Below are 13439 nucleotides of genomic sequence, written 5' to 3' on the forward strand. Positions count from 1 at the left end.
CCGCGACAAGAGAGGGAAGGGGGGGGGGGGGAGGGAGGGGTCGCTAGACAGGGCGGCGGCGGTGAGGAGGCGCGTCGCCTCCTCTCGCCCATACTCGAGCATCACGTTGGCCCCCAGCCAGAGGCAGACCTGTCGCCCAGAGTTGCAGGTCAGTCGCCTTTCTTACTTGGTTGCGAGGCAAGGTGCTCCACAGGGCGAACCGTGTTCTCCCTGTGTACCGGGACGATGGCCTTGGCGTAGACACACTGCGCAAGCTCGTAGTGCACTGTGAGGGACTCACCTTGCTCGGCCTGAGACGGCACACGCGCCGGAAAGCTCGTCAAAACGTACGCCGTCAGGTGTTTCCTGGCGGGTTGAGTCCGGGCTCACAACGGGGAGACATGTACGCCTCGGCTGCGACAGCAGAGTCTTCCGTTCTCTCCCTCTATCGAGCCGCGGAGCCACGACGGCCTGGCTAGGCGGGCGGCGCACACCCGCTGCTGCATCTGGAGCAGAGCGTTGTACGTGGACTCAATGTCGGGCACCTTCGCCTGCAGCCGCTTCTTGCGCTGGGACATCCGCTGCTCGATCGCCTTGCAGGCGGAGTAGAAGGCCTGCAGCTTCTCCAGCGCCGCCTCGGCCGAGCCCTCCTTTACCTGCGCGAGTCAAAGGGATTGGCGGCGTGCGGTTTCGCGGTGCGCAGAGTGGGCCGTGGCTCCGCGGCACCATGTACTTATCGATGTCATCGATGAAGGTGGCCACCGGGATTTGCTCGGTGCTCGCGCTCATGTCGGCCACTCTTGTGTCGCGTGCGTGCACCAACTATCTAGATAGCGGGGCGAGCGGGTGCTCGAGGGCGTTGGCCAGAGCGGAAGAACAAGAATTCTGTCATGTCGCGCGCAGCCGGTGCCCGGTGGCCTCGGCCTCTTCGGAAAGGGTACCTCCGGTGAGATGAGTGGCTGCCAGTTCGAGACTGGGGCCGATCCAACTTGAGTTATTCGGAGGAGGAATCCGGCCAGCACGCCAGCAAACACAAAACAATCTCTCTATCTCGCCAGCACGGGCGGGTACAAAGAGGGGGTCCCCGGAGAATCCCCAGCCTGCGGAAACGTAGTGTCGCTCAAGAGGTGCGATACTGCGGGGGAGTGTAAGGTGCCTACCTATGGGCTTCCAGTATCGGACCTATAGGGACTTGCGCTTTTGCCGAAAAGCCGCCGAAATTCGGACAATGTCTGGTCAGGGCCACGCTCTGAGCGTCACGATCGGCAGGAGCGACGAGGCGGACGGGGACCGCAGGGATGGGCAGGCGCGCGGCAGGGCTGGCGAGGCGCGCCGCAGGGACGGCGCGGCCGGCAAACCGGCACTCTTCGACGACGAGGCGCACAGCCTGAGTCCGCCGAGCGACAAGGGCGGGTCTCCATTCCTAGGCCGACCTTTCCAGCTGGACGGGCAGGGCGCGTCCACACTGAGCATCGCGACCAGCAGCAGGGACGCCGAGGCGCTCTTCGGCGACGACGCGCACCGCCTGAGCCCGATAAGCGAGAAGGCGCCCGACGAGGAGCCGTTCTTGGGCCCGTCCCAGCTGGACGAGACGCAGGGTGGTTGCCGCCCCTTCCCCGTCCCCGCCCGCGTCCCCGTCAAGGCCGACAAGGCGCTCTTCGATGGCATCCATGAGAACGCCGCGTCGGTTCACTCGGCGCTGAACCAGCCAAAGCAGCTCGAGCAGCTCCTCCAGTGGAACAGCGCGGCCGCGAACCAGCGGGACCCAGACGGAGACCGGCGGCCCCTGCACTGGGCGGCCGCGCGCGGCAACACGAAATGCGTCGAACTGCTCTTGCACGCGGGCGCCGATCTCCGCGCCGTCGATGCAACCGGCCAGACGGCGGTGCAGCTGGCGCGGCCGCACCTGGAGGTCGTTGCTCTGCTGTCGGCGTGGGTGAGGAAGGCAGGGCGTTCATAGTACGGCGCTCTCTGGCGCTCTGGCCCGTGGGCGGTGCGGCGTGGTCCCACCCGTCTGTGCTCGGTCAACGTGCCTGCCGGGTGTCCCATGCGGTCACTCTGTGCTCTGTCTACGCATGCCGTCCTTCCTGTCTGTGTCTGCGAGTACCGCACATGTAACCACCGTCACTCTTGGTCTACGAAAAACGACGCCAGCCGCCCGCGCCACCGACCGGGGCACGGCACAAGGGCCCGTCCGCCGTCCCCCCCGTCGTGTCTCTCTCGCGCTCGTGAGTCGTGTGCCATGTTAAGCCGTCGCGGTCGTGTGTGGACTCTCTGGAAAGTGGAATCGGGGCTGTGGTTCGCGCGCCATTTCGCATTTGCTCGCGGTCGCGCGTCGAGGCGAGACATGTGGCCGGCTCTTGCCAGACCAGTCTTTTTTATAATAAGTAGATCGTACATATACACGACGCGCGCGCGCGCGCGCGCGCGCTCCGACGAGCCTCCTATCTAGTAGAATTTTGTGTCAGCGAGTTTTCAGCTCCCCTCCTCCCGGCTCCCCACGAAGATCTGCAGCCGGCCCGACTGCAGCTGGCGAGCTGGGTCGTGCAGCCGCCAAAACGCGCCACATGACGCCCACCGCCGCCGCGTTGGGCGGCGCGCGCCGACGCCGACCATCACCACCGACCGACGGCTCGCACGGCCGTGCGGTGAGCAAAAATTTGGGTCGCTGCGCGCCTGACGGATGCTCTGCGACGTCTGGACGCTCGCCAGAAACGCCAGGAAGCTTGCCTTCCATCCCTGGGCCCGAGGGCGAACGGCAGTGGTCGGCAGCCTCTGCGACGCTCCGATCGGCTCCTCGACCTCATCGCCTGCGACGAGCCAGCATGGCTCGTCGCTCGACGGCAGCCTGCTCAGTATGCTCTTGGCATTCTGTACAGCCTCGCCAGGCTCTCTGAGACAGCCTGCAGGGCCGGCGCGGACCGCCTTGGGCGCGATGGCCCTCCTCAGTACCTACCTCTTTGATGCCTGTCGGCTCTCCAATCTCGTCGCCGGCGGCAGGCCCGCATGGCGCGCTGCTCGATGGCAGCCTGCTCAGTACGCCTTGGACAGTGACTTCTGCCTCGCTGCTCTTACTGCAGCCGCCTCCGGGGCCGGCGCCGGCCGCCTCGCTTCGCCAGTGCTGTCTACACCTGCGATACGCGTGTCGGCTCGCCGCCCGCGTCGCCCGCGGCGGGCCCGCATGGCTCGCCGCTCGTCGGGAGCGTTCCCAGCAGGCTGTGCAGGGCAATCTGCCTCACTCAGGGCGCCGCCGCCGCTGCGCGGGGCCGCCACCGGCGCTGCTGCCGTGAACACTGCCGCCGTGTACGTCACCATCGCCTCTCTCCGTCGCCGATCTCGCCGACGCCGCTCGCCGCTCGCCGCCGCCCTGCCCTGCCCTGCCCTGCCCTCGCACAAACAAACACACACACACACACACACACACACAACAGACACACATACAGACACACAAAACACGGCCTGCCCCAACCTCGAGCGCCCCGCGCCTCCCGCCTCACGCCCTGCGCCTCACGCCTCGCGTCCCACGCACGCCCCGCGCCCCGCGCCCCCACGCCCCTCACCTCGCGCCTCACGCCTCCCTCCCCACCCTCTCAGGCATTTCTCCTCCCTGCTGCTCGCCGACTCCTCCTTCCCCCGCATGACCGACGACTACCCGTCCTTCGGCGACTCCTCCCTCTTCGGCGCCAACGTCTACTACTGGGGGACCGTCGCCCTCGGGCGTACTGGAATGATCCCAGCGGCACACGTCTACGAGGGGGGGCTCCGAAAGGTCGGCATGCCTGGCATGTCGGGCGACTAGGCAGGTCATTACTAAGAATGTCCCTCGCTCCTGCTCCTCTCTCGGAAGACGCGCGCCGGCCTGGGGGACTCGCTTGCGATCCCGCTCCAGCCAGAGGCCGCGTGAGGCGTGTGGGACGGTGTACGCTGGGGCTCGGCCCCAAGTGCACTGGCCTCGCGTCTCGAGGGGAGGACGGCTCGTAACTGAGGTCCTGCGGAGACAGTCGTCCTCCCCTCAACCCGACGAGAGTGGGCGGGCAGTCCCCGTGGCTGCAGTCGCGCTTCCGAGCCGACTCCGCCCCTCTCTCCACCCTCCCGGCCATTCCAACGGCCAGGCCGCTCGCTTAAGGCTGATTGGCTAGACGAGCGGCCTACCTCCAACGGGGCAGTCTGCTCACGCGTGGAACCTGCCCGCCTCGGTGGGAGGTGGTTTGGCGCCGACAGACAGGGGAGGTCTAAGCCGAACCCGCCGGGCCGCTGGCGGGGTGACGGTAGACCACCACTGCAGACAGCCCTTCCCGACGGGGACGCCACCACCCTCGCCCAGGGATCTACAATGCTGTCTCAAGGTCCGACCTGTGGGCACCGCCTGCGCTCGGCACCGGGCACCGCCTCGGTATACAAAATGCGCCTGCGGGCGGACCCTCACAGATCACAGATCACTTGCGCTTTTGGGCGGTGGCAGCAGCCTCTCTTCGGGCAGAAATTCACGGAGGTCGTCGCTTAGTTAGGAACTAGAGTGAGGCCCTTGACGGGCCCCGCCCCCAATGGGGCGGGCGGGGTTGAATGGGCTAGCGCTGGCGTGGCGTTGACATGAGCACAAAGTTGCTAATGTGCGTAGACGAACAAACACAGAGTAGGGTTGAAATCGTCCACGTAAGGCTTAGCCTTAGGGAGTGCTTGGGGTGGCCTCAGGCATCCCCAAGGGAGTCGCAGCGGTGCCCCATAAGCAGCTTAGCGATTGTCGACCTCGAAGCGCGTTCGTTTGAAGAAAGGCACACGGGACTATCGGGCCACCGGAGAGTCACCGGTAAACTTCGACACTTTGAGGGGTGAGAGCATGCATTATTGTGGCATATCATGTCACATAAGGTCGAGCTTGACCGCAGAAGCATCAAGAAGCGGATACTCCAGCTCGACTGTGCCGGCAAACTGCCTCCTCACGCCGGCCGGCTGCCAGCAGCCGTCGCGGCCCGTGGCGTGCTCCAGAGAGGGAGAGAGGTCGAGTCCGCATGGCTCAGGCCGGCCAGAAGGTGTGTGGCGACGGCACCGTGGCAGGAGTGCGGAGAAGAGCTCGCCGAACGCGAGCAGCGGAAGGCCGAAGTGTGCCAGCGCGAGAGCCTCGCGAACGGGTGCAGAAGGAGCTCGCCGTGACACGATGCCGGGCGGTGGTGGTGCTCTGGCGGCTGTGCACAGTGGGAAAGGTCAGGCTGCAACAGCGTAGCACGATGGTAGTGCCCCGCTGCAGCCTGGCCTGACATGCACAGGGCGAACAGAGACCTTGCTATCGCCTGGCGCTCGTCTGGGCAAACTTTGACCGCCGCCCGGCTCGCCACGAGCACGCAGCGACAAAATGATGACCGTGTCGAAGTTGAGGCTGGTCGAGAGGAAGAGGCTGCCGTGCGAGCCGGCAACTGGCTGGCTCGGCGTGAACGGCCGGCGGCGACTTTTTGCCGAAGAGCGTGCCTGCCGAAGAGCGAGTCTGACTCAAAGTGCACGGAGTGGGTGCCGCCGACCGTCGGGAAGAGTCCGATGGGTGCCAGGAGGATCCAGAGAGCGATGAAGGCGCAAATTGCGCCGCCGAAAGCGGCGGTAGAGGCCAGGACGTGCGCGTGGGCCGGTCGGGCCACGTCCCGGGGCGAGCGATCGAGGGCCGCGGGGCTCGCCCCGCCGGCCGAGCGGTGCGAACGGCCGGTCGCCCGCTTCGGGTTGGACCCGCCGGGCGGTCCGGCGGCGGATGGCACGGCCGGGCGGGCCCCGGGAGGCAGGCGGGGCCGCGACAGGCGGCAGGGCAGAAAATCCCATTCGGAGAGCGTGTGGTCCGACCCCTCTGCTACTTTCAATGATAGGGACGCCAACCCGCGCCTGCCCATTCGACCGTTCTGTATATATATGCTGTCGCTCTCCGTCTTCGTGGACGAGCTCAGCAGCATTTCTGCGGATGTCGCAGCCCCCGCCGTGGTGTTCCGAGTCGATGACTACCCGAGCCTCGCCCTCCGCCCACGACCCTTTGGTTCCGCGCTGAAGAAGGGACGTACCGCCCTCCCATTTCGATCAGGCAAGGCCTGCCTCATCTCCGCCCACGCGCCTCGCCCACGCACCCTGCAGCTGCTCCTCGTCGACCTCATCGAGCCGCCTCGCGGTGACGGCAGCGGCGGCGGCAGAGGCCTGCTTCTGGGCCGAGCGAGCATAGCCCTCACGACGTGCGAAGCCAACGAGGGCTTCTCCAACGGCGAGCTCCCGCTGACCGACCTCGCCGGCTGCGCGGTCGCCACTCTCGTCCTCCGCGTCCGCCTCGCAGCGCAGGACCCGACGCTCACCCCCCTCCTCGACGGCCAAGCCGCGGCGGAAGCTCCGCTGCTGCGCCCAGAGGAGCCGCCGCGCCGCACAGAGACGGCGGCTGCCTCGTCGGACAGCATTTGGGGGGCAGGGTCGTCCAGCACCGCTCCGCCCGGCGATGCTGCCTCTGCCTCATGCGGATCGGCGCGGGTGGCGGTGCCCTCGGCGGCGACGTGTCCCACAGCACCTGCTGCCACCGATCGGCCTTCGGCGGCGATGGGCCCTCCCGGCGGCGCCACCGAGCCGGCCTTGCACCCGACACACGCCGGCGTGTGTGGGGAGGGGGTGGACGGGCCCGGATGGGCGCATGCTCTTCCTTCTCCTTCTCCTCCTGCTCCTGCTCCTCCTCCTCCTCCTGCTGCTGCTGCTGCTGCTGCTGCTGCTACTGCTACTACTGCTCCGGCCGGTGGGCCGTTGAAAGGGCCGCCGCCGCCGCCAGTCCGCGCGGCGCCAGCGCTCTTCTACCACAACGACCCCGCCGCCATCGCCGAGCTCGAGGCCGCGACGGCGGCGGCCAAAGCGGCCGCCATTGCCGCAGCCGCCGCCTCTTCTTGGGGCGGAAGCGGCGCCGCCGTTGCGCCGCCGCAAGGGGAGTCGATGGCGGCGGCGGCGGCGGTGCGCGTGGCGGCGGCAGCGGTGCACGAGGCAGCCTCTTCCGCCGCGGCGGACGCGGATACGGTTTGGCGTCGGTGGAGCGAGGCAGCTGAGTCTCAGGCCGTCGGCCATGACGCGGCGGTCACCTCGTCCCTCCCCCGTCCGCGCCTCGCCGCGCCAGGCCGGGGCGGATTGCTACACGAGTTGCGGCTGGAGCTGGAGCATTTGTGCGCGCCGCCGCCGCGTCCTCCGGCCCTCGAGCGGATCGTCGCCGACGTCGCCAGCGGGATCGGCGGTGCCGCCGACTCTCGCGAGCTGTTGGCCGCCGTCGTGCCCGAGGGGGGGAGGCCAGGGCAGCGGATTCGAGTCGTGACTCCGTCGGGGAGGTGCCGCACAGCTGGCAATGCCGTGGCACCATCATATCGCGTTCGTGTTCCACCCCCCCCATCCCCAGCCCCTCCCCACCCCTGCCGGCAGGCGCGTCGAGGTTGCTGTGCCAGAGGGGCTGACGGCCGGCGACAGATTCGAGTCCCCCGCCCCAGATGCGAAACACAAGCTCGCTCTTCGCTCGGGGGAGCGCCACGCCGACTGAGGGCGCCGCCGTTCAATCGAGCACGGCCGCAGCACCCCCTTTAAACGCGTGCCCCCGCCTCTGGCCTCACACTGCAGGTTCCTCGCCGATGACGGCCCCTCGCCCGCGCTTCGGCGTCCCTCGCCCTCCGCTCGGCGAGGCGGCTCCCCCTCGCCGCCAAAACAGCCGGCTGCGCACAGCGGGAGAAGCGGCGCGCGCTGCCCTCTGTCCCTTGCGGGCCCTCAGCCCCGCCCTCGCCGCTTCCGTCCGTCGCAGCCGCCCTCCCCACCGCCAACCTCGTCTCCGCGTTCGCCGCCGCCCTCACACCCGCCGCCGCTGCCGCTCCATCGTCGCCGCCCTCGCCGCCGCGGGCCGACCACGAAGCGCAACCCGAAAAGCCCCCACCCCCCACCCCCCAGCCACCCACCCACCCCTCCGCCCCGACCCGTGCCAAATCCCACCATTCCCTCCCTCGCCCCCCTCGCCCCCGCCCCTCGCCCTTCCAGGCTCGCCATTTGGCCTCACTGCCACTGGCTGGCAGTCGCCGCCGCGCTCGCCTCCACGGTCGAGATCGGCGGCCAGAAAGGCGAGGGCGGCAGCCTCGCCCGCCGCTGCGGCCTCGCCCGCCGCTGCAGCTTCGCCCGCCGCTGCAGCCTCGCCCGCCGCTGCAGCCTCGCGCACCTCGCGTCGCCGCCGGACGAGTCGCGTTGTGGGTACGGACGGGCGCAGGCGGGCCAGGCGACAGTGCAGCACCGGGAGCTCGAGGAAGCCGGCGGCACGAGACTCCACACCGAAGCCTCTCGCGCGCAGGTGTGACTCCGAACCGAGCCCTTCGAGCGCGGTGTCGCGTGGTGGGCCTCGAGCTGGCGGCTGGTGTGGGCCCGTCCTTAGCCCGACGTCGCTGCGTGGCCTCGAGGGGGGCGGAGAGGCGTCCGCCGGCGCCGCCGCTTGGGGACACGTGCACAGCATGCCCGACCGACACTTGCATGAGATGTCCGATCACATGTGGTCCGTAGGTGCGCCGTGCCGCTACAGCGAGGCCGAGGCAGCGGCAGACCAACGGGCGGCGGCGAGGGCGGCGGCGGAGTCGAGGGCGGCAGTCGAGCCGCGGGTCGTCTCGCTGCTGGTGTCAATCTACCAGAGGCTCGACCCGCGCGGCCGCGGCCACGCTTCGCTAGTCAAGGTGCGGCTCGCATCGCTGTCCCCGGAATGGCACGTATCTAGATCAATTGGTTGCGCCCCAACGCTTGCGCAGGTGCTCCGCGAGCTAGAGAGGGCGGCTGACTCGGAGGCGCGGGGCTGGCCCACCCGCAAGCGAGCCTAGAAGCGGAATACGTGTCTGTGTATTCCGGCCAGCGCTCGAGAGGTCACGTATTTGGCTGTCTTCCGCCGTATTCCGCGGTATCCACCGCAGCCGGCGATTCACGCGGTGCTATGAGTACATTGCGCGAGACTGTACTCCCACCCCGACCTCGGTGCTTTCATGACGTAGGCGAGCGAGCGCCGCTGCGCGCCCTCTGCACGTCTCTCAACGCCCGCTGGCGCTCGGCCGTGCGCGGCGGCCGCGGCGGCAGCGGTGGCGGCGGAAGCGGCGGCGGCAGTGCGGACGCCAGCCGCGGGGGAAGCCGATTGCTGCTCCATTGGGACGAGGCGCTGGAGATCGCCGACCTCTCTCCGCGGCCCTACCGGGCGGGCGGAGGCCTTCACGCAGGTGACGCGGCCGTCGGGCCGCCAGGTCCGGCCGCGAGGTCTCGAGGGTACGGAGGGGCGGCGCAGGGCGGCGACTCGTGCGAGCCGCCGTCAGCGCTCTCGCAGGCGATGGCCGTGTTTGTGCTCGGCAACGCGCCGCGGCTCCCCACCCTCGGCACGCCATTTCGCTTCGATGGCGGCGGCCGCCCCGTTTCGATGGAGGCGGCCTTTGGTGTCGGGGGGGCCGCCACCGCCACCGCCACCGCTACGGCTGCCGCCACCGCTTCCGCCACCGCCACCGCTGTGCCGCCGTCCAGCTCGGGTGAGCGGCGCACCGGCGATGGCTCGGCCGGAAAGGCCAACGCCGGACGCGTGGAAGAATGCGGCGACGGGGCGGGTGGCGGGGCGGGTGGCGGCGGCGGGTGCGGGGACGCGGACGAGCGGGAGGAGGGGCTGGGAGTGCACTCGCTGGGAGAGGTCCCTCACTTGGCCGTGCCGCTGCAGGGCGACGTTGGGCCGAGCGGCGTGGTGATCCCACGAGAGGCGCTCGATCTCGGGCAATCTCGAGCAATCTTGGGTGATCTCCCGCAAGAGGTAGCGCCGCTGCCGGCGCCGGCACGCCCATTCGCAGCCGAGTCCGCCGAGCAACCGGAGCGACCGGCAGCAGCGACCAACGCCGGTGCCAGTGGAGCCGACGGCCAGAGCTCCACGAGTGTGGAGGAGGAGGAGGCCGCCGCCGAGCCCGCCGCCGCTCTGGCCAGCGCCGCCGTCGCCGTCGCCGCCGCGCGACAAGCTTTGGGCAATGGCGAGTCCACCGACACCGAGCCCGCCGCCGCCGCACTGCTCGCCGTTTCGACGGAGCCAGTGGTTGCTGCCGTCGAGCCCGCTGCCGCCCTCGCCACCGCCGCCGACGCCCTCGCGGCGGCTCGACGAGCGCTGGCCGATGACGCGGCCGCTTCCACGGACACCGCCGAAGCTGCCCCTCCCACCACATTAGAGCCTGACGCCGCCGAGCCCACCGCCGCCGAGCCCACCGCCGCCAAGCTCGCCACCGATGCCGCTGCAGAGGCGAAGGCGGTTCCACTCTCGATGACGACGCAGGCGGTGCTGCACCACCCGTCTCCGCGGCAGCGCCTCCTGCTGGGGCCCGGCGCTGCCGTCGTGGCCTCGCCCACGATGCTCGGCTTGGCGCTCTCCGCGGGCGCGGCCGAGGCGGCGCAGCAGCCGCCCCCGCAGCAGCCGCCCCAGCAGCCGCCGCATTCGCAGCGCCCGGTCGTGGCCGCAACCGCGGTGCGCCCGCTCGCCGCCGCGGCTCGGGTGGTACGGCCGTCCACCGCAGTGACCGCCTCGGCCGTGCGGGTGGTGAAGAAGGCGTAGCAGCGATGAGGATTTGGTTGCGCCGCTGTATAGACCTTAGTGGCGGCGCTGCAATTTTGAGCCCAAAACGCCCAAAAAACGAAACCCCCGTTTTTCAAACCGAGCATTGCCCCACTAGCACTACCAGGGAGCCGGAGCCACTTGCGCCTCGACCTCCGCCCGGGGCCGCGTGGAAAAAAGAAAAGAAATTGCGGAAACAGGACGGGGCGGAAGGTCAAGGGGGACGCGCGTTGTGCCAGCCCTTTCGATGTCGGTTGGGACCTGCCCAGGGGAGGCGCATGCGCTACGCCTTCTCTGTGCCGGCAATGTCAGCTTCGCCGCCGGCCCACCGGAAGAGGGCTGCGCCTATCAGGCCGCGTCGCTGCCGCTCCTGGTCCTTGTTTCGCTGGCAATGTTTTACGGGCTCGCGCTCGTGTGTGAGGAGTTCATGGTGCCCTCGCTAGCCATTCTTTGCGATCGCTTCTCCATCCCGCCACACGTTGCCGGCGCGACCCTCCTCGCCGCTGGCTGCAACGCACCGGAGCTCATCGCCTCTGCTATCGCAATGTTCGTGACGCGTTCCACGGTCGGCGCCGGTACAATTGTTGGTTCTGCGCCCTTCAACATACTCGTCATCTGCGGTGCTTCGGCGCTCGCCGTAGGTGGTATAGCGCTTAACCTCTGGCTGGTTGGCCGCGAAGTAGTATGTCTGCTTTCAGTATTGGTTGCATTTGCGATGGTCATGTCTGACGGCAGGGTTGACTGGTACGAAGCCTTGTTTCTGCTCAGCATTTATGTTGGGTACGTGCTGCTGTGTGTGCACTGGGAAAGAGTGCTCACGGGCTTCAGGCAGCTCTTTGGCTTCACAGTGGCCACCGGCGGCTGCGAGGGCGGCTACCACGCCGCCATCGTCTCGGAAAACGATGACGTTCCGGTGGCAGTGGCGGAGCCGCCCTCAGCCGCAACTACTGCGGAGTGGGCGGCTACAATCGCCGAGTGCAAGAGACGCGTCGAGAGACGCAAGGTGGCGGCCTCGCTGGACGCTACGACCCTCACGACTCCGCTGGCTTCGCGGAGGAGTGGAGTACTACTCAAGCGCAGCCGGTGGTGCAACCTTTACGATGACACGGCGAGCGTCCGTGTGCAGCGGTTGCTGTGGATGCCTAAGCTGGTCTTGCTGGACGATGACCCGCTGCGACCCCTTCGCTACACTTCCAGTCTCGATGCTTCCGCGCTCGAACTGCTGAGCGTTCATCCGGAGGCCGGGCACGCGCTGCCGCTGGACGCGTGCGTGAGACTCGCCGTGACAGTAGAGCAAGAGTTGCGCCTCACCGTCGCGCCGCCGCCATTGTCCTCCGACACGGAGTCAGAGCCGGCCCGGATCCTGGAGAGGGCCACGTCCTTCCGGGCCGCAACGCCAGGCGTCAGACGTCCCACCCTGCGACGCAGCCAGACCTTGCCAGCAAGACCCACGGCCAGATCTGGCGGCGAGGAGCACGAGTATGTGTTTCGCGCGCCCACCTCGGCGCCAAGCGCACTGCTGGAGTGGTTTGATGAGCTCGTGTTAAGGCTCGAAGCGATTCGCACCGCATCGGCGCCCCAGCCGCGGCCCAGGAAGGAGGAGGAGGAGCCGGAGGAGGAGGAGGAGGAGGACGCGGAAGAGTTTTTTAGGCTGCCGTCGGGCTGCATGCAGCGGGTGGCGTACCTAGCGCTCTTTCCGCTCGCCGCGCCCATCCACATGACGACGCCTGACGCGCGCCACGCTCGCTGGAAGAAATGGTTCGCTCTCACGCTGCTGATGTCGCTCGTCTGGCTCGTTGTCCTTGCCACCGTGATGACGACCTGCCTCGAGGCGATCGGATGCCTGATCGGTTTCTCTTCGACCGCGATGGGGCTCACGCTCGGCGCCGCGGGCACCTCTTTCCCAAACATGTATGCCAGCGTCCTCGCTGCCCGGCAGGGCGAGGCAGCCATGGCCATCGTGCAAGCGAGGGAGCCCTTGCCCTCGCCCCCTTTCCCTCCGAGACACAGCAGCCGCCCTCCCTCATCCAGGCAAGTCCCACCCCCCACCCACCCTTTGGCAGGCATTCGCGAGCAACGTGTTCAACATCTGCGTCGCACTCGGCGCGCTCTGGCTCGTCCAGGCGACGGCGGGTAACTGCGAGTACATCGAAGGCCGGCCCACCCCGTGCGGCGGCTGCTACTTGCCGGCGGGCGTGAGCGGGATGGCGTGCCCGGGGGTGAGCGGGACTGAGCCCATCCGGCAGCCGGGATCCCTTCAGGGGACGGTGCTCTTCACGTGCCTCTGCGTCGTGGCTGTCCTGCTCTCCGTCGTCTTTGCCGGTGGCAGGCTGCCGGTGGTGGCCGCCGGTGCGCTGGTCGCGCTCTATCTTGTGTTCGCCGTCTACGAAGTGTTGGCAGCGTTCGAGGCGGTGGCACCGCTGTGCGTCATGGGCGTTTGCCTATAGCCCCGGCCGGGGGGGACACTGACGAGACGCCGGCCGGAGACGAAGCGGACACAATGAGCTTTGCGCCGCCGCCTTGCGCGTATTTGTGTGGACGTCACTGACACGTCTCACTTGCCGCACAGTTACTCTTACCCCTCGCTCTCCCCCCCCCACATACTCCACACTGACACCTGAATGCGCGCTGGCCGATGGTGGCGGTGAGGGCGCCAAAGAGCAGTGCTGCGGTCGGCTTGATCTCATGCCTCAGCGTGTGTCGGCCCTCCGCGGACAGAAAGCGATTGTAGTAAGCATAAAAGCAAAAAAAGAAAACGGCGGGTTCGCGTGCACGAGGCATCTCTCCGCGCTGCCCTCGCCCCTTGCTGTCGCGCCGCTGATCGCTTCCGCTTTCCGCGTTCGCAGATGTCGCACCGCAAGTTTGAGAGGCCGCGCCACGGCTCGCTCGGCTT

The 13439-nt window shown here is 68.4% G+C and overlaps 5 protein-coding genes across 5 annotated transcripts in view; 4 read left to right on the forward strand and 1 right to left on the reverse strand.

Moving 5' to 3' along the window:
• Positions 1-334: 334 nt before the first annotated feature.
• Positions 335-768, reverse strand: EMIHUDRAFT_199063 (hypothetical protein; the record flags this gene model as incomplete). The annotated part of the gene is made up of 3 exons (XM_005757748.1): positions 335-364; positions 474-635; positions 706-768. The coding sequence occupies 3 exons, from the start codon at positions 766-768 to the stop codon at positions 335-337; spliced, it is 255 nt and encodes an 84-aa protein (XP_005757805.1).
• Positions 769-1141: 373 nt separating this feature from the next.
• On the forward strand, positions 1142-2124 carry EMIHUDRAFT_461984 (hypothetical protein; the record flags this gene model as incomplete). The annotated part of the gene is made up of 1 exon (XM_005757749.1): positions 1142-2124. One exon carries the CDS (start codon positions 1142-1144, stop codon positions 1937-1939), a length of 798 nt encoding a protein of 265 aa, XP_005757806.1. The 3' UTR covers positions 1940-2124.
• A 2712-nt stretch (positions 2125-4836) lies between these two features.
• EMIHUDRAFT_308976 (hypothetical protein) lies at positions 4837-5234 on the forward strand (the record flags this gene model as incomplete). The annotated part of the gene is made up of 2 exons (XM_005757750.1): positions 4837-4956; positions 4998-5234. 2 exons carry the CDS (start codon positions 4837-4839, stop codon positions 5232-5234), a joined length of 357 nt encoding a protein of 118 aa, XP_005757807.1.
• Positions 5235-10793: 5559 nt separating this feature from the next.
• Positions 10794-12993, forward strand: EMIHUDRAFT_199067 (hypothetical protein; the record flags this gene model as incomplete). The annotated part of the gene is made up of 4 exons (XM_005757751.1): positions 10794-11875; positions 11947-12025; positions 12219-12506; positions 12610-12993. The coding sequence occupies 4 exons, from the start codon at positions 10794-10796 to the stop codon at positions 12991-12993; spliced, it is 1833 nt and encodes a 610-aa protein (XP_005757808.1).
• A 322-nt stretch (positions 12994-13315) lies between these two features.
• The window catches only part of EMIHUDRAFT_351077 (hypothetical protein), a gene marked incomplete at its 5' end in the record, with an annotated part of 1475 nt that continues 1351 nt past the window's right edge, over positions 13316-13439 (forward strand). Inside the window, 2 exons of the mRNA XM_005757752.1 lie at positions 13316-13335; positions 13393-13439. The remainder of the gene's footprint in view (positions 13336-13392) is intronic.

This window comes from Emiliania huxleyi (assembly GCF_000372725.1).
Source record: "Emiliania huxleyi CCMP1516 unplaced genomic scaffold EMIHUscaffold_9, whole genome shotgun sequence".
NCBI classification, from domain to species: Eukaryota; Haptophyta; order Isochrysidales; family Noelaerhabdaceae; genus Emiliania; species Emiliania huxleyi.